Source organism: Tinamus guttatus, unplaced genomic scaffold, assembly GCF_059628265.1.
Source record: "Tinamus guttatus ecotype Peru unplaced genomic scaffold, ASM5962826v1 Tinamus_guttatus_pri_ptg000210l, whole genome shotgun sequence".
In the NCBI taxonomy this organism is placed as follows: Eukaryota; Metazoa; Chordata; class Aves; order Tinamiformes; family Tinamidae; genus Tinamus; species Tinamus guttatus.
The window spans coordinates 489,891-510,589 of record NW_028288744.1 but is presented as its reverse complement, the minus strand read 5'-3'; the positions used below and the strand labels follow the sequence as shown (position 1 = coordinate 510,589).

Sequence of the window (20,699 nt, the reverse complement as noted above, 5' to 3'; positions counted from 1 at the left end):
ATAATGTCACTGTAAGGATTAGCACCAAAAAAAAAAAAAAAAACTGTAAACAAATTAAATAGCAAATTTAAAAGTGACCTGTCTATTGCTTATCGAATTCTTGCACTGACCAGAATCTCACAAAAGGAGGTAAAGTGGCAGCACCCTGTCCCTGCAGTAGCCAAAAGCCTAATCTGTAATGTATATCTCTAAATAAAATAAAAAGTTTTAGGACCTCTCATCATCCTATGCTGATGAGGATACAGCTGAAGGCTGGTCAAATGGACAAACCCTCCTACCACACCACTGAAGCCAATCTCCTCTTCAGCCTCTTGCTCCACACACCAGGCAAAACTCTCCAATTCCCATTCTAGTTCTTGCCTGTCTCCTTAAGCAATCTTCAATATCTGGCCAGGTGGATTCAGGAAGCCTCCAAACTTCAAAGCAGTCATCAAGAAAAACATTTCTATTGCTAGCACCTTTTAAACATCAGAAGTTCGCAAAGACAAGCTATGGGGAAGGAATATTCTTTTCCCTCTTCACAAAGATACAGATTCTACTCAAACTAAATCCCAAGCACATGCAATAGGATTACTCTGTGAGATGCTCAAACTAAATAAAAGACAGAACTCCCATTTCCTATCTCCTGAAAGTCTCTAAAGTATTATATAAAAATTAGGCAATAGCAGCATTTTCTTCTGCAAACACCTTTACAGAATCACAGAATCACAGAATGGTTGAGGTTGGAAGGGACCTCTAGAGATCATCTCTAGATGACCACCCTGCTCGAACAGGGACACCTAGAGCATGTGGCACAGGGTGGCATTCCAAGTGGATTTTTAAAGAGAGAAGAATTTCTTAAAAGATATATATCACACATACACTCTTTCTGAATATATGTGGTCCTTACATATAAGAAGCAAATACCCTCAAAATAGAAATCAGGTGTCTAAAACCTATGCAAATGATACATACTACCTACTTTTTTTTTTTTTTTAAGCTTTGCCTACCAGTTTGCCTTTCCGGTCCCAGGAGCAAGTTAAGCAACCTGAGTGACAAGAGGCACAGCACTTTTCTTGCAGTACAGAGTACAGGGACTCGGGGCACAGGACAGAAGGAATTGAGGACATTCAGGACAGGCACCTCTACTTAAAGAGACATTGCCATAGCCTTTTCTTAAAGCTAATGTCATAACCCCTTCCCAGCTTGATTCTTGAAACATGCTTTGGCAATATGATTTTATAGCAGGGCCATAAAGGTAAAAGTTTCTTCTTTAAAACTGGAACAGCACTGGAACAGGCTGCCCAGAGAGGTTGTGGAGTCTCCTTCTCTGGAGATCTTCAAAACCCGCTTGGACGCAGTCCTGTGCCACGTGCTCTAGGTGACCCTGCGTATGCAGGGGGGTTGGACTAGATGATCTCTAGAGGTCCCTTCCAACCCTAAGCATTCTATGATTCTATGAAAAGGATTAAGAGTTCTCATTTTAAAGTTTCAAGATTTGTATTCTGGCCAGAATCCCCAGTATCACAATGCTAAGGAGCTCATCCAGATTACCCTCCTCAGTATGCACATTTAATTTAGTCCAACAATCTAAGATAAGAAATAAAGCCAATACTTCACTCTTCAGGTCTGAACTCACCAGAATTCCTACAGAGAAAAAATGAATTCTAAAATATTTAAACTGGCCATGATTATTTTTTAGTCTTTATCATTTGTGCTACTACTAAATCAATATATAAATCTGTTTCTTCTTCGGTTTCTGCTTCCAACTGTCTTCCCTCCTGACCGAAGACAAAGACAAGTTTTCTTTATAGCCTTAATTCCTTTCTCCCTCATGGTGACTTACATCCAGTCTTTAGTGACTCATGACCTGTTTCAACAGGCACTCCCTTATAAAACACTGCCTTTTCTTCTTCACACCACGAGAACAGGAAGAATGTGAGTGGCCAGCTTCTAATCACTTAGAACAAACTTCATCCAGTGAGCTTAACAATTTACTAGACTTTATTATATATATGTGTATATAAACTATGTTCTCAAATCAAGCTATTCCAGAAAAATGAAACAGCAGTCACATACTAAAATCTCAGATGCAACATTACAATGTTTAGATAAACTTGCTTATTTGTTCCTAGGACATTTGATATCTATTAAATAAAAATCTGAAAGCAAAATACAACTTAGGTCCTTTTTTTATGGCTTTTCTTTACAACTCTCCTCTACAGTGTTCTAAAAGAACTGAAGTTAACCGTGAATTTTCCAAAATGCATGTTATAAATAAAACTTGGAAGAAGAAAATTAACTTACATGAAATGATAACTCATATCTAAATCTTCAGATCAGAGAAAGCATGTTGTAAAATTCTACATTGAGATTCCACGACTAGCAGAAATAACAATTCAATTTCAACAGTTAATCTAGTTTAATGGTACTGTATTTTTGTACTTAGTGGCTTTACAACATAAAAACTGCTAACAAACTTTCTGGGTGGGTCTTATTACCAAACATCTCAAAAACAATACAGAATAATACTAAGGAATAACAAGAAGACTAGAAAGCTTTTTTGCCTGCTTATGTCATCAAACTAAATCAGAAGTTCTATCTTGTGTCTTTATGTCACCTGGCACTAGTAAGACATTATACAAAAAGAAATAAAAAGAAAGCTTAAAAGTCACCCTTATTAATCACATTAAATGAAAAGAAAGAACACACAAAAACGCAGGTCATCTACATGCTTCTAAACCACAGAGGCAACAATTCCTGGTTTGGTGCCCTGCTAAATCAAAAGTAGGTTTTTTTTAAAAAAAAATAAATAAAAAAAAAAACACATAAACACATTTCACAGATGCCTCATTAGCTACTGCACCTCCCAGCACTCAGTACCAGTCAAAAGTTCTCAGGATATCTTGGACATTCATACCTTCTGCTACTCACCGCAGCAAAAATATTTTGCTCTCCTCCAAGAATCCTACATCCAAAGTTCATTACTGGGCATACAAGAAGTTTGGAGATGCATGACAAAAACCCAAGGTTTCATAAAAGAGCAATTTAAGGGCATATAGCCAAAAGCAACTGTGAAATCATGAAAGGTAAGACGTAAGCTGCTGCCATAGGATCCCTACAAGCCTTTGTAGAGATGACCACTCTTGATCTGCAGTTATCACAACAGAAAAAAGCCACTTTGGTCTTTATCAGTCAAGTTGTAATGGTTAACCACCATTAACCTCACTTAAGAACTTGCCTCTGACAGTTTCACATTACATAGCACAGCATGTAGCTGCAGGTGCAATAAAGTCAGATGACTATCTACCTGCCTTTTTTTTTTTTTTTTTTTTTGAAAAAAGAAAAAAAAGCATAATAGTCCACAAATACGTATGCTATAACTTTTGTACATGTACTAGACAGGATAGAAAAGGCACTTAGAACTGTAAAGAGAAAAGGAGAAAAGAGTTAAAGGCAGTGAATAACATGAAGATTAAAGTGAAGATAGATCATTTACATTGAGGCTTCTCAACTTACTTTAGCATTGTTAGGGTTGTTGCAAAGAAAGGTTTCTCCATACGGAGAGATGATGGGTGGCTTTTCTTCTGTGAAAGTATCTTAAAACAAGCAATAATAATAATATGGATGTGTATATATATTTAAAATATATGCAAACACAATAATATACATAAAAACTTTAACAAGGAATTGCATTATAAAATCAACTGCATCAACAACAAATGTAATGCAGACTTTTCTGGATGTGATTACTCTATCCTTCTCAGAAAAAATAAGAGTTTCTTTCTGCAATTGACTAGTAGCTGACCTAGAAATTTGCTTTGATCAATTCAGTGAGTTAATTAAATCTTTTAAGGCAAATTAGTATGTGGAAAATTCTTTTTTCATGAAAATGTCAAAAATCACTTATTCCCCAAAACTCCAATCATGGCCTATAAAAGGAGGAGGTTTGGTGAAAAATCTTTATAAGAATTTTTGTTCTACAAACAAGTTGAAATGTTCCTAGAAACAATGTGATGCAGGAAGCAGACTATATCCAAAACAATCTCAGGTCTCATTCAAGGTCTTCAGAGGTCAAGGAAGACAGAGAACATGTGTATGGACAGCAACTAGGAGAAACTAGAAACAATTTCCAATTTCTAGCTGAAACATAGATGCTTTTTTCCTCCGGTATTATTCTTACTATTTCCTTCAAATTTACTCTGTCTTAAAGGTAAATTACTTGGACATAACTTGTGTTCTTCAACAAGTTTTATAAAATTTAATTGCAAGTGTCCTTTATTCTGCCCTAAAAAAGATTTTTTTTGGCACAAATTATTTGTTTGAAATTAACATGAGTGAGTTTAAACAAGACTGACTTCTACAGTAATAAAGAAGTTCTGTTGACAACCGATTGGAAAAGACTTCTAACCTTTTCTGGTAAACTATTAATTTCCTAATATTTCATTGAACTTCAAAATTTACTAGCACATTAAATAGCATTCAATATAGAATACTCTCTTCAAATATTTTATTACAAAGGTAATTCTGTTTTTAAAAAAAACTACACAATCATGTAAAATTAACATATTCTATTTTAAAAAGATATATTAAAGTAAATGGTTTTTAAACCCTGGATTTTCTAATTTTCATTCCATTGTTCAAAACAGCTCATCTCAGTAAAAATGCAGAAGTGGCTGAGTGCTCTGATATTACATACATTACTGTCTTCGGCCTTTCCAGATTCCTGGTTTTGCTAAAAAAAAATAAGCAGGTCAATACTTATTTTAGACAACTTTTGGTCTGAGGTTTCTTTTTGTTCAATATTCAAGATGCAGACATCAGCATGCTTGACTCACTTTTCTGTGAAATCTGTCTTCCAGTACAAGCTATATTTAAAAGCTCCACATTTCTTCTTTTCTGAAGGGAACTCGAATAAAACAAAACACAAAATAAAAACATTAAGTGAAATTTCCCAGAAACCAAACAAAAGCATCTTAGGTTAACTATTAAAACCACAGACAGATAAATAAATAGTCAATTTAATTCTTTGAAATTCTATAGAGTTATCCAACTACTTGTTTTTCTCCCATTAGCACAACTAATTCCCAAGATTTATATTCAGATCACAGGGGTTTTTTCCCTGTGGTTTTGAATTGGCCTTATGATACATTTAGAAGTCTGGAGTTCTCTGCCCCCACGCTCCCCCTACTTCTCCCTCCTTTACCCTCACTTTTCTCACATGCTGATTCATAAGGACTACATTTAAAGGACTGTTTACAATGCAAGTCAACACCTAACATTAACCTCAAAGGAACCCGGAAATCCAGCAAGGACAGAATTACCTTTTAGAAGGGAAAGCAGCAACGTACATAACAATATAGTTATTAATACAAGTATTTGGAAGTAACAGGTGATAAGAAATAGATGCTCTGAGCCACTAGGGGGAAAAAAAATCTGGAAAGTACTGAATCCCAGAATTGATTTGTTTTGCCAGAAAGCTTTCAATCTGAAACATACATGAAATTGCTTTGCAGTTGCCTGCCACTACCATTTCACATTTGGCAGATGAATGTATATCCCCACACACATCAGAAAAGTGATTGTATATTTACTGTTGTGCTGCCCTCTAAGTATTTCAACATTTCCACTCTTCATGCTGTTAAAAAAATCACACCATTATTATTATTGAGTTCTCAGGCTGAAGCAGAAGCCTTAGCAAATAGGAAGAAATAAATATGCTTGAGGCAGAATGCTTCTAAGCCATCTTTACCAGTGCAATAATTAGTTCTAGTGCTGTATTTAATCTAAGCTCTGATTTGCCCTTTTAACATGAAGAACTCCTCCATGCTTCATTTCTCCTGCTTGAACTAACAGCAATATAGATCCTTGTCTATCCTTTAAAATTATTCACTGACTGGTAAATGCTATACAAAAACCTGCAAGTTTTTTTTCTCTAAAAAAAATTCACAAGTCTCCCATCTCTCAAAGCCAAAGACATCAATATTTTTACCAAAATTACCAATATTCCTAATTTCTGTTTCCCCCAATATATCTGTTGAGGGAAACATGAAAAAGTCCTATGAAAAAGTCCAAGTTGAATTAGTCCGTTATCTATTGATATTTCTCTGAGATGGAAGGCATACATTTATAAATGCCAATTTTTTTATCATTAGCATTTTTAATCATACAAATGCAGCTAAACCTGCCCCAAAATAATTATTAGCTTAAGCTCAAGACAGAAGCTGCACCTTACCACATTGTTTGACATCTCAGGTATCATCCAGATACAATCAATTAAGTTCTGCAAAGGGACCTTGGAAAGTCCTGATTTTAGGAAACAAGGAATCAGTTTGCCTAGCTGAGTTGGATCACAGCCTACCTCCAATACAAGTTTGCTTACTCTCCCAAGTTACAATAATAATACCACTAATAATAATAATAAGAGTCTGCATTTCTTCAGAAGTTTTACTGAAATTCATGTAGCTGCATCTTCTCAAACTACATTGAAGAACTTTGTGCACTTGCACTAACCCAATTTTGAATAACTAGGTATGTCTAAAGAAAACATACTTTAACATAGTCCTACACAGACAGGATAGGACTGTTAGTTTTTTAAAGGATATTAGTAACATTAAAACACATTAGAGAGATACAGATAAGCAGCTTTCACTTTAAGAACTTTCTCATGGCTTTCTTATATAAACTTATGGCTTTCTTATATAAAACAGTGAGTCACTGCCTTAGTTTCAGGGTGGAAGGATTTAAAAGTGAGCAATGGTTGTGAGTCAATAATAATACTGATAAATTCATCAGGAAAGGAAAAATAACATACAAGCTTGCAAAAATCAGCATTCTTTTTTATTTTTTTTTTTTTGTTTTTGTTATTAGGTATACATAGATATGCATTCCATAATACGTGATAAGGAATCCTGTTAATAAGCCAACTGTAGACATTCTTTTCAATCAAATCTAAAATCTCTTAGGGAGTTTTGGAAAATAAAGTTCTAATAAATGCCAAATAGAAATTATCTCAAGGAACAAAAATAAACAGAAGCAGCTTATTTTGAATATCTGTTTGATGTAGAGTAAGCATAACAAACAGCACATAGTGCAAAAATTAGTAATCTTTCATCAATGCTAAACTACTGCATAAATCACATTTTTGGGTTAAAAAGTGCAAAAATGCCCTTATTTAAGGGTAAACAAGATTTTTAAAAAAATCTTACTGAAAATTCTACAGGAGCCCATGGCTTTCTTTAACATTTTCCAAAATTTAATGCCTCTTCAGAGTAAAGGTTTTTTCCTGTTTTGCTTTTTGCAGGAAGGTGAGCGCAGGAAGGCTGCCAAGCGCCACCCTTACGGAGGCAGGTTCATGGTTTCGATGAGATTGTCGCCTTGTGGCCATTGCGGAGAGCGAGGCCCGCGCTCCGCGCGCACTCACACAGGAAGCCGCCCGGGCTGCAGCGTCCTCCTCGGCACCCTGCCCTGCGCACAAACAGGATGGAGGGGTGCGATGAGCGGCGGCTGCCATGGCTGGAGGCGAGAGGCTCGAAGGTGGGAGCTCAGCACGTGCCTGCATCAAATTCTTCCAGTCAATATATTCCTACTGTCTCCCAGATGAAGCAAGGCAGAGTTCAAAGCAAACAGTTGTTCCAAGCCTTTCTTGGCATTCGACTGCAGATTGCCTTAGGTGAATTAATTTTGTTTTCCAAATCACTGAAAATGCATTTTCTCTTCTACCCAGCTCAAGATCCCCCAGCTTACCACACTCTAATGCAAACAGCTCAGAACTTCTCCAGGAGGCTGTATTACTACAATTTGGGGGTTCAGAGACTGCTTGCAAAGGTAAACTGATGCAAATATTTGGCCATTGGAAAATGAGATAGAGCAACTGCTCTCTCAGAAAACTGTTCAACAACACATAGAGTAAAAAGATGTGGCAGCACTAGCTCGGGCACCCCACTGGATTAGGAACAGAGTCTAGAGAGCATCAGCACAAAGTTTCATCTTCAGGATGAACTTCTCAGGACAAACAGCTTTTTCTCTCTTCCTCTCTCTTCTCCTCACTGCCTTTTCTTAACACAGCATTTTTCAGAATTTGCGTTTTGTTTATCTCTTTGTTTAAAAAAAAGAAGACCCAGAGCAATCTCATTACCAAATGCTAGAAATAATGTAAAGCTGGAGGATATGAGAAATCTAAATGCATATGGAGTCCGTTGATCTGAAGTTTCATCTGTGTAGTATTTTGGAGAGCAATTATGTCCCCCATCTTACAAATCATCATAGCATTTTCCTCTAAAGGGACTGTATGGTGCAACGGCAGCACTTTCACCTAAGACTGGTTGCCAAATGATACGCTGCAAAACAGCATTCAAAGCTGAAAATTATCTCTATACTGATCACCTCTATAGTGAGTATATCCCTCACTACTACAGTGAGGCCAAATATACTTTAAAGAATCACAAAAATCAAAATATTTCCAGCCTTTAAAAAGCCATGTCATCTTTCAGGCCAACAGTACGTTTTTTTGAAGTCAAGAGCCAGGAGCACAAGCAAGACACAGTGAAGCAGATGTAACTGCAAGGGGGCAAGCACATTATTAGTAATAAAATGTGACATGGCCTCAGCACTGCTACCAGGCACCAGGATATCATGAGAAAAGCATTTCCTTGCATAGAAATTTAATGACAAATATCCATGCCTGTCTAAAAACAAATGCTGAGTTAGCTTCCCAGTAGAATTTCAGCTAGATTTCTCTTTCCCTAAAAGGTTTCACACAACCTAGTAAGGGTAGCCAGAGCCTGTCAATAATAATCACATGAGAATATAGTTTTCAGTGCAATTCTATGGGAAAGACTGGACTTTCCAAAGGTTAAGGATGCTGAAATGTGTAATTTTTGAATTTTGTTTTAATCCTCTGCCTCAAAGAAAAAAAAAAAAAAGGCAAAAATTTAACTTCACAGAACCATTTTTGATTAAATTCTCTTTTGAAGTTTTGAGGGAGCCTTGATCTCCCTCAGACAGACTGCTGCTTGTCCTCTAGGATTTCTATACTGTTATAGCTGGAGCATAAATGAAGAAAAAAGGTCAGAGTCAGCAAATCAAAATGGTGGGGACCTGCTCAAACACAGATCAATAAGAGACTGGGATCTAGAGGATTTACTTCAATGGAAGGGACACTATAAACACAGCATCTGCCCAGCATCGGCTGTTGCTCAAAAAAGATAGAGCATTCTTTTAGTTGTCAGGTATTGATATCTTTTAGCACTAGATTCCCATTTCAGCTCAGCAAGAACAGTTTTACTGTACAAAGTAGGAATAAACACCCCACAAAATGTTAATGTAAAGCTGCTCCCCATTGGAAGATTCCAATTTTGAGGTTTTACTTAAGTACTATTTTATTTTGTGCATGTATTTTAAAAATACACAGAAGAAACTTTTTTAAATTAAGGCACACAAGAATCTCTTAGTTGTTGCACAGAATCTTTGCCTCTCTATTTCTTCAATGAAACAACTACATTACAACATTTTAATATTAAGCTTATTTCAGAGAGCTAGAAGAAGCCAACAAGAACATTAAAATGCTTAGGAAAACCCTGCATTTAGGGCAAGTATAAACTCGTTAACAACGTTTCTAACTGCTGAGATATGCGGATGAAAAAGCACAAGATAAATACAAAACATTCTCAGACATGTCCCTTCCGGGCATAGCCAGTGGATAAAAAAAAATTGGCAAAAAAAAAGTGCAGCCTAATGATTTGGACAGGGCTACACCACCAAAATTTGGCTTATGTATTTGCATATTTTTTCTACTCTCTTGAGAGTTACCCAGTATGATGAGTAAAACAATATAGTCAACATAATCAAAAATTTCATAAATCTATGAGCAGACTCTGTTTATACAGTCAATAATTTTGTGCCCAACAGCACATTCATGGTCTCTTATTTTTAAGATCATCCAATATTAGGACTCTCTTGAAACTGAATTTTACACCAGATCTTTCTTCTGCTCTTCATCATGTTTTTGAAGGACAAGCTACAGCAGCTAATTTTTATTTAAGAGACTAAGTGTTACTCATTGTGGATTCAATTTAGAAACTCCAATTTAGAAACTCAACAATTTTGAAAGGAAAAAAAAATCCACACCCACACCGCATGAATGCTTTGAAATAAATTCAAACTCTCCTATGCTACTTATCATAAATAACAAACTCTATTTTCTCAACAACACTGAAACAAATTATCCTTCTAAAGATCCCCATGAACTCTGAAAAACTTCTATCCAGTGCATACAGCCTTTGTAATTTGGCATATGGAATGTCCTTTAACTGAAGTATCTTTTCTTCAGCCTATAAAATTCCAGTTAAGTTTTAGGTCTCCTTTCCTTCCCCATCCGCCTCTTCCTTTGACCTGGAATGCCTCAAAAAGATTTTTATAACACATGCGTCATGTTATTAGACCAGCAGCAGAAGCCACCACCTCACATTACCAGCTTGCTGCATTTGTTCTCTGACTAATAAACATCCAGTTTAGAAAAAAGTCTAAGTCATCATGACAAAAGTCCGCACTTGAGACCCACAGTATAATTTCCTCCTCCATGAAGTATCCTATTCTAATTTAAAGCAACGTAAATAACATTCCAATGCAGTCATGTTCTTTCATGCTAATGCTTAATATTCTCATGTAATCATCATGTCATGCCCATGCCTGTAATCATATCAGAGAGACCTGCTCCCTGCTACATCATACAATGCACGAGTCCTCTAAATTTTGCTTTACTAAAAAAACCTACATTCAGAAATGTGGTTGTGTAAGACTTCCTAAATATTCCTTACAAATTACATTAATATTAAACATATTTTCAAGAACATCTCTTAAAAGATACAACCCTAAAAGATAATATAACATTAATACTGATGTTTCACAATTACAAAAGTTGTCTAACAGTCAAAATAGATTTTATACTTTAGGATGAATTTTTAGCTGTGTGAAAATCATGATTTTGTTTCCTCTCCTGGATCAGAATGTTACCAGAAACACTGGGGCTAGTATATAGTTAATAGTATTAGTAAAGACTTGATTTGAAATAGAGGGAATGACCTTATCTGTTATTTTTCAGTTTGTTTTTATTAAAAAAACACTATTTTTTCCATTTATCCCCCCTAAGATCATACTGATTCATTTTCAAAACTGCTTGATACAATCATGTGTTTAATGCAGGTTATTTTTAAGGAAGAAAGAATCCTTTCCTTGAAAATAAGTTCAGAAGCAGATGATGGAAGGGGGTTATAAGACTGTTCTAAAAGTCAATTTCCCTTTTTACTCCCATTTGCACTTTTAACTTGCATTGAAGTTTAATCCTTTTTGATTAATCTGGCAGCATTCATTCCAGACACAGTCTGCCTGCTTTAAAAAAAAAAAAAAAAAACTACAAAAAGAGACATAAAAGACCATGATCTATAATTTTTAAGATGGCAATTATTTTTCGTAAAAAGAAATAAAAAGTTACCTTGATAAAGTTTCAACTTTACTTGAATCTGGGATTTCTGGAACAGGTCGATGCCTTAAAATAAAAGACCGGCTTGTTCTTGGAACAGCTTTCGTGCAGCTTTGTGCACAAGAATCATATAAGTCGTTGTCTATCATTTCTCCTTTAAACTGAAAGAATGGAGAATTTGGCTCACTGTCAGATAAATTGTCCTCATCTGCAAACATCGGCTGTTTGTTTTCACTGGATTTTGTCTCACATGAATAAGCGAACGAAGGAGGAGGATGGGAAAATGCTGAATGGCCATCCAAGTGCTCATCAGCTTGGTATGCACCAGCTTCTTCCAGTGATGCATCCGGCTGAGCATTCGTTTCAATACTTCTACTTAGATTGATAGCTTTTAGTATGCTGTCTGAATTCTGGTATAAACTAGAAAATTCCAAATCTGTAAAGTTATCATCTTTTCCCTCCGATAAGTTTTGCTCTGCAAGTTCGAGCTTGCCTTTACCAACATGACTTTTGTTAGCAGGTTGTACTGGCAACGTTGCAGATATCAAGCTGGTTTTTGCAGCCCCATCTACATTTAAATCGCTTATTGAGGATTCCTGATCCGAGGACGAACATTGCTTCTCCTCTAATCCTTTCAAGTCTTCGAGCTTTAGATTTTCAGAGAAAATATATTTTTCTTGCATTTTTAAAAAAGTGGTATCCAACTGCTTAAGAATCCTCCTGCGGTGCCCAGTAGGCAACACTCCCATTTGCTGAAGCACACTGTTACTCATTCCCACACAATCTGTCACCATGTTATAGCCATGTTCTTTAAAGTTTGAAAGATACTGTCCCAAGTTAATGTTGACCAAGAATTCTTCAATATCAGTGCCATTGCCCATGGAAGACATGATGACAGCTTCATTCCGAATATTGCCCCACACAGTCATGTAGGAATACAGACAGGATGTGAAGACATTCCCTAGCAACAAAACTCTGTAAATTCGTTGTCAAGTCAGCCAACAGAGAATATCCTCTTCTTCACAAGTAGGCCTCTTCAGTGCATAATGATTTGCAAACCTGGAGGGAAAAAAAAAGAGCAGTAAGAGGCAGAACTGCATTGGATTTAGAGGCCTGAATTCACACTAATCTTGCACAAAATTCTGATTTTTTAAATCACTTATATATGAACATTTCAAGCAGGTAAAGAGCATAACCTCTCCACCCTTTTGTCCTGACCTCTATGACGAAAAAAGCAAAATCAAAGTCTTAGCACAAGTCACATGATTTTAAATATATAATCCTAGCAATTCATGAAGGGTGGACTACTTAAAAACAAACATACACTTTTTAAATAGTACTTGACTATACACAGAGAGAAAAGAGAATCGGATACCAAAGCTTTGCCCTTGCGCTGCTGGCACTTAAACAAGAAACTTCAGCCCAGGGCTTCTACTTACTCATCTTATGAGCCTTGCACTCTTTTTAGCACAGAAACACTTTTTTTTTTTTTTTTTTTTTTCCTCTCAACTGAAAAAAAGCAAAAACCACCAACATTGGTGCTTTGCATTCTTTGCAAAGCAGAAGCGGTGGCTTCCAGCCACTTTTTTTTTTTCTGTTTGAAAATGTGTTTCTGTGCTTAAAAAAAAAGGAAAAACCACTGGCTAAAGCATTCTTTGTGAAGCAGGAATTGTGCCTTCAAGTCCTCTTCAACTAAAGATCCTCTTGAACAAGTGATGCAATCAATAAAATATTATGCAAAGCTAGAGACCCTTCAGAACATGTCTTGGGGAAAAAAAAGGTGGGGGGGGGGTCCCTAACTGCTCAACTAATCACTGTCAGCAGGCTGCGGAGGTGACCAAAGGCAGACCCTCAGATCAGACCCTTCAAGGAACTGTCACAAGGGAGACTAGGAAACAGGTAATTCGCGCTTCACCACTGCCAAGGAGGCAGTTGCCCTGCACACAAGCAGGGCGAGGAGCACACAGAAGCAAGTTTTGGCCTCCAAACTAGGGATCCTTGGTATTTCAAGTCCAGGAGGGCTTTTTCCTCACTTTTTTTTCTTCCGATTCAGCTCTTACACTCTCCAGATCCTATCTATTTCAGCTCTTCTCTCTACTGTGCCATAGCCAGGTCCAAATTCATGACTTACACAACCCAAAGCAGGTAGAGAGGCTGCCATCTGCCTGAAACTGTGCCTTTAGAGAAGGTTTAAGATTAGCAGCAGGCAACAGGCTTTTTCTCCTCCTCCTTCCTGCTTAAAGGGTAATTTAGCCTAAGGGAAACCTACTGACAGAGCAGCTGTCCTGGCATGCAGGTACTAGCTTGAAAGCAGTCTGGGAAAGAAAAAGCTGCTTTGGTAAACTAAACATAAGACTAAAGGTAGCAGTTTGGAAGAAAAGGAATTATAGGCCCAGAATATATCCATGGCTGTAGGAAGGGACACTTACATTTTTCAGAATATTTTCCCCAAAAAGAATAATACCTAACAACTTAAAATGGAAAGTTTGTCCTTTTTTTTTTTTTTTTTTTGTATTGGATGAGTTACTCTGAAGTAAGGAAAACAACCCATCTTGTAAGATATCCCTAATAACTTTTGAGCAACTTTTGACCAAACCAGTACGCAAACAAGGAGTCAGAAATAAATCTTGATGTCTCTCTTTGTTCTTGAAGACACATACAATCAAATATAAATTTAAAATCAAGGAACAGTTGTTATCACTGCTATCAGGGACTGATGATTACGAAATAACTAGTTGGGTCACTAGAAGTCTTTTTCTTGGATAGTTTTATAAATATCTTTCTTACTCATACTCATAAAAGAAACTAATGAAGAAGAGGATAAAAGTATAGGGAAGAGCAAAATCTCTCTACATTTAGGCCATAAATATCTGAATAAAACTGTGAATAATGGCAGGAGGAGGAGGAAATGCTTGAACCAATCTACATCTTCCCAGAAGACATAAAAGCAGTTACTATAAGTGTTCCATTAGAATAGTTTTTTCAGAAAAATTCTTTAGATTCTTGCTATTTCCTTAACTTCAGTTTTGGAGCAATATTTCTTCTCAGCTTTGATCTCTGCCCACAAATCTGAGAAGAAATGACTTACTATCTTGAAAAAGAAGAGCAAACAACTAGAATTATTTCAGGAGATAAGCCAATCGGATAGCAAACTCTCAACAAAGTTGAGGTTTGCCATGGAGCTAGCCCTCACTAAGAGATTTCCAAGGCTTTTTGAAACACACAGACTTGAATTGAGCTAAGTTGATTAACAGTCAACTTCTGGATTTTACTTTTGGCCTTTCTCAGTCTGAGTACTTATCTGAATACTCCTCTCCCCCACCCCCCCCCCACCCAAAACTGCAGGCGTCAGCATTTTATCAAACTTTTCAAGAGTCTTTTTTTGAGAGGTAACATTAAATAATATTGCCTGTCACTCATCCTTGAATCCTGAAACATCCAAACATATATATATTTGTACACACACAGACATATTCTTTTAAGAGATGAAGCTGCATACAGATAAAGGATGTAGGTATTACATTACAGATATTACTACAAAGTATCAGGCAGGCAATAGAGAAAAGAGTGTTTCACCTCCCTAGCCAGAGAACATAAAACATACCTTTGCAAAGTACATAACTCCTTGAAATATTATTATATCAGTCCAAGTGCTTCAAGAATGAGGTTGAAATTGGTTATTTCAACCAGTTGCTTCTTCCCTGGTAGTTCTGGGATCGAGGTTTTTGGTCCTCCACCACCCCTTGCTGGCCTCCCCAGGGGAAAGAGTTATTGCTTGTTTTTGGAGAGTATCACTCTAACACACTCACCAATCCTCCCATTTTCAGCAATAATCAAAAGGCACGGACAAAAGTGCTATTGTTTACTTTTCAGTATCTTAAGTATTTTTTCTCCCCACAAGCAGTAGCTTTCCTACTGCTACTAGCTTTGCCAGACCTTATTCTGGAAGGCATCCAGTCTGATTACTTCAGGAACTCAAGTAGCCGCAGACAATCAGTTGTGTGGATCCTAACCTGTCTTTACACAAACCACAGCCAATTACTCAGCAGAGAACCAACTTTGGTTTACAAACACACAAAATGCCATTATTTTTGCAGCGTACTTTATGAGGAAATATATAGCAGCCTGAGAGAGGAAGAGACCGTTCACTGAGAAGACATTTTGACTGCAAAGTAACAGCATACCAGAAGCTGAAGCCAAAATCCTCTTTTGTTTCACTAGTAACTCACAGCAGAAGCTGTCAGTGCATCCACCAAGGCTTCTGAAGCAGTGCTACAGAACTGACTTACATATGCAGCTGGCAAAATGTCACTAAGTTTACCATCACACACATTTGCAGGTGTGAGGAAAGAGTTGCACTGACACTTGCTTCGGTTAGATTCCCTGGAGGAAGACTCCAGTAACATGCACCTAAAGGAACCTATACACATTGGCATAGCTTCATATTACAGGCTAAGAGATAAATACCACTGCTTCCTACTTTGCAACTTTTTATTCTTGTTAAAGGTTTAAGCTCAGAAAGGATACAGAAAGATAGAACTCCAGAAACACTTTATCAATCGAGATACATGTAATTAATTCAATCTGTGCCTTTGGTTGGTATTATATCCCCCATAGTTTTAATTACAGAATCATAACAAATACTAATTATATATATCAGCATAATGTATATGTGTATAACATATATACACACATGTTTATGTGTTTACATAACTTTACATACATATTTGTATCAATAAGTCTATTTATAAGTAAACAATAGTCTTGAAGATTAGTTCATGGAGTTGCATACATTCTGTATCTCAACTTCAATTAGAAGCCAAACTTTTACAGATTTGCCCATATTGCTCAGAAAAATAACAAAAGAGCAGAGGGGGAAAAAAAAAAAAAAAAACGCGAAGGGGAATTTGTTCTTGCTTAAATAAAACTGATTCTTGCTGCATTATCATAACCTTCACTATAAAGTAACCAGACAAAACTCTAACATTCAAAATACTATTTGAAATGCTACAGTGAGTACCAAGGAAGAGGCTTTTCTGAAGATACTTGACCATCCTGTTTTATAGAAATAAGGATACAATGCCCAAAACACAAAGTGGAAATAAATAAAAAAAACGCATACACACAAAACAAAGGAAATCATTTCAGACTCCCTTCCAAGAAAATACAATTTGGCACAGGCTGGATTGCAGATCCCAAGTCTTCCTTGGGATCATCCAGCTTTCTTCCATAGAAGATGATGTTGCAGACAAGTCTTTTCCTAATGCTATTTTCACATCCTTACAGAGAGGCTTAGACACCTAGAGGCAAGAACACAGAGCAGAGTAATAATTCTCTTTGTTTTGCAGAAAATGTCAGCTCTATCCTCTGCATGTCTCCTGCGTCACAAATGACAACAGCGGCACAGAAGGAAAAAAAAAAAAAAAAAAAAAAAAAAAAGACAAAATTTTCAGGACATTTCCTCACACACAGGGTGTGTTTAACACTTCAATACATAAACAGTATTGTATTGCATATAAGAACAGTCAAGTAAGTTTTCTTTTTTTTCCAAGATCACAGCTGATATTAGCTTGCTTAAAAAAAAAAAAAAAAAAAGTGTCAAACTTTTAGAAGTATGTGGTAATATAATCACACTTTAAGTGATTGGTTCAATAAATACAAACTCAGGCTTCCTGACAACTTTTCTACCCACACACTAGATGAAATCCAAACAGATAGAGATTAACAAAACTACTAAAACAGGTCCAGCCACAGAACGAAATGAAAGCTGATAGCAGGTAAAACTCATTTTCCCTTGACTTGACTGCATATGATCTAACTTTACTAAATGGTCTAAGAAGTGCTGTAGATCATCACAAATCTTTGCAATGTTCTACCTAATGCAAGCAGCATCCCAACTGCATGCTCAAAAAAAACTCTCAAATGACCTTTTTAAAGCAGGTACTTAGGAGGCAAGATTCAGGTAAATACAGAACAAGACAGCCCACTGCAACTATTTGGATACAGCCATTTTCCTTCCTAGTGCAATAACGTTACTAAAAGCAGCTCTGTGTAAGGGGTAATTATGAAATAAGCACATACTCTGTTAAAATGTTTTTCTGTTGCTCTTTTCAGAACACTTGCCCTCTAGAGAAGAGTTTGGCCAACTCCATTACCTCGGAGACAAACCTGACAGCGCAAGAAAATCCAGTGGGGCAACCTGCCAAACCGTCCCTGGACTGCGGAAGTGCTGGAGCTGGAATTGGCCCAAGAAGGGTTCAGCAAGTTGCTGTGGCAACACTTGGGTGTCGTATCTTGCACTTCACCGCGCCGTGTCCGTCACCACAGACATCGTAGGGGCTCCTGGGCTTTCGCAAAGTGAACTTCCTTCCCTGGCGGACACGATTTGTAGGGACAGAGAGACAGTGCCGCACAGAGCTTTACCCTAAGAACTGTCTTTGCAAAGAAATACGCCGTAATAAAAACAACTCCTTTGTATGACAGCTACTAACAGATCATTAAAATAATTTAAGCTGGGAAAAAAGAAAAAAAAAAGAAAAGAAAGATAAAAAAAAAAGAGGAAGAAAAATGAAGGTGCACCCGCACCCCACCTCGTACCTACAAGCTGCTCCTCGCAGAGCCCCGTCCTCCCAGCCGGTGCCCGTCTCGGGCCCGGCTCCGTCTCGCACTGAACACGCCGCTCTCCCCGCGGCCCTGCCCGGCCCCGGAGCTGCTGCGCCCGCCGCCCCCGCCCGCCAGGCCGGGCCGCCCCGCGCTCCCGGCCCGCGCTGCGCAACGCGTCTCACCCCGCGGCGAGCAGCGCCCGGACTTTCGCCTCCCTCCGCGCTCCTCCTCTCCTCTCTCTGCCCCTGCTTCCTGCTCGCGGCTCCACACCCAGCGCCGCGCGGCTCCCGCAGACCGCGCCCGCGCAGGCGGCGGCCGCACCTGGGCGCGGGCCGGGAGCGCCGCCCGCCCCGCGGAGCGCCGCGGATTTGTGAGCGGGCGGAGGAAGGGGAAGCAACGTTTCCCCTTCTCTCCTCTTGTGCCGGGGGTGGAGGCTCCTTCCGCGGGGGCGGTGGGACCCCTGCCTGGGAGCCCTCGGGTTTGGCCGGGAGCGTCTCTGGGTCACTCTAGAGCCAAGGAGTGCCCGACGGAGCAGCTCCCAGTGTAGGGGACTGGTCGTAGGTGACACTGCTGTGGCAGCATGTGCTTTGTGTGATCACTTGCTTAATAAATACATAAATAAATCAGATTACTAAGCTTTCAGTGAAGCGTGCAACTTCCTCGCTTCTAGCGACTGTCCTGCTCAAGTTGAAACTGGCAACTCGTTACTTGAAATGAGACCAAGTACTTTCATTTACTCAGTCAGTGCATGTGTGTGTGAATCTACCTTCCTGTTGAGGTTCTGAATCGAGTTAAATCCAAGGATAAGTAGGAAGTCTGAAACAGTAAAGCAAAGATTTGCTGAGAAGAGGCTAGTAATTAAAGCATTCAGCTGGCAGCAGAACAAGATTCTTATCCCTGCTTCAAAGACTACTTACTGCATGTTAACTATGGCCTTACTAAACAGGAAGGCTGCTGAAAACTACTTAGGTTTAATGGGGTTTCAGGATCACAATTTTGAATGTAAATAGCTCTTTCAGTCTCTGCCTCCCACAGCTTGAGCAATTAGAAGTTGTGAAGTTCAGCACAAACCCAACTCCATTAGCATCCAAGCACTTCTGAAAACCTTGCTGCAATATGCTTGAATACCAGTTAATTCTACTGAAAAAAAAAGGCAGTTAATTCTACCACTGAAGCTCACATTATGTAAGCAAATTTTGGGGCAAGCTTGTGAGCTTGCCCTTTCTAGATGTCCTAAGAAAATCATAATGCTTGATTTTTTAATAATGCTCTGCTTAGTCTGGCAAATCATATATAGTAATACACCCTAACATCATTCTCAATGTTTTATAAATGGACCCATGTGCTTGCAAACCAAGTTGGTCGAGATTTAAACCTTAAGCCCATTGTCCGTTTATCTTTCTAGAATCCTAAAGCATGGTTCACATGCAGGCCCATCTATTAACATCCTTTTTGAACACTACCTTTCTGTCTTGTAATCTGATGGCTCACACACTGGCCCAACACCTATTTCACCTCAGATCTCCAACCTAGCTCCTTTTCAGAGTTATAGGAGTGGCAATGAAGGCTGACTTAGAAAAAGAAAAAATACAGTAGTTTAAAATATTTGAAAGATTCAGGTCTGCTAAACAAGCACAAAACCAACCCCCTTTTAAAGCTTGTAAATAATATTTTAAAGTATGCAAATGCCCAATGAATTAGCAGTTTATACTGGATTGAATTTCCTACATATTCTTAGATACTGTGATTGATTAGCACCTTCAAGATAGCACTCCCAAGAATTTTCCAGGTCGTTCTACAAAGCTGACCCTTTGTCTTCCAGCAAATCCTTGTGATTTGCCCATTTCACTGAGCTAATAGTAGAGACTGTAGATTTTTTTTCTGTTTTTGTCTTTAAAACAGATGCCAGACTTTCACCTAAAGTGAAAATCTCCTCAGATGGCCTTCAGCATGTTTAAACTGCTGTAGTAAAAGCATTCTCCCTCTGAGCATAACATAGTACAACTATCTGTTGCATTGAATCTTGACCAGAATTACACTTACCTGCATTTTTGACCACAAGAGACCACAAGATTGCCTTTTTTTTTTTTTTTTTAAAGGGGTGGAGGTAAGGGGATAGAAAGTGAAAATTAAGCTTAAAGCTCTCCCTCAGTTGCATTTTCATATTTATGTTTGCCTTTATTGACCGTCCAGAAAATTTATGGTATATACAAAGTCATTTCAAACTACATCATGTTTTTTTTTCATTTGTTTGTTTGTTTTTTCTCTTTTCTTGGTGTGTGCATCTAAGCCGCATCAACAGTATCAGGCAAACCTTTATGCTATTCTGCTCTTTGTTAGAATAAAGTAGTAAAATTTTTCATCAGATTCTAATAGAACTTTCAACTCTGGTCTATCTACTGTTTATAGTTCTTTACCAAACCACAGAACAGCAGCTTTATATTATGATGGTAAAGCAAAATCAAAAAAAAAAAATACTTACAATATTTCAAAGAAGAAATTGCATTCTACTAATTTTGATGCAACTCAGCCATGATGTAAGCAACAATATTATTCTAGGGCTTGCCAATATTTTTGGACTGCTTTGAGGTTAAGCTCTCACTTCAGAAGAAAGGCATATAACCACAAAAAATGCAAA

At 37.9% G+C, this 20,699-nt stretch overlaps 1 protein-coding gene across 1 annotated transcript in view; it reads right to left on the bottom strand.

Annotated features, from left to right (window-relative positions):
- The window catches only part of ARAP2 (ArfGAP with RhoGAP domain, ankyrin repeat and PH domain 2), a 101,169-nt gene extending 88,664 nt beyond the window's left edge, over positions 1-12,505 (bottom strand). Inside the window, exons 1-3 of the mRNA XM_088524345.1 lie at positions 11,471-12,505; positions 4,818-4,888; positions 3,499-3,578 (exon numbers count right to left, since the gene is read on the bottom strand). Of these exons, the coding sequence (XP_088380471.1) occupies positions 3,499-3,578; positions 4,818-4,888; positions 11,471-12,387 (1,068 nt within the window). The 5' untranslated portion in view covers positions 12,388-12,505. The remainder of the gene's footprint in view (positions 1-3,498; positions 3,579-4,817; positions 4,889-11,470) is intronic.
- Between the last annotated feature and the right edge of the window lie 8,194 nt (positions 12,506-20,699).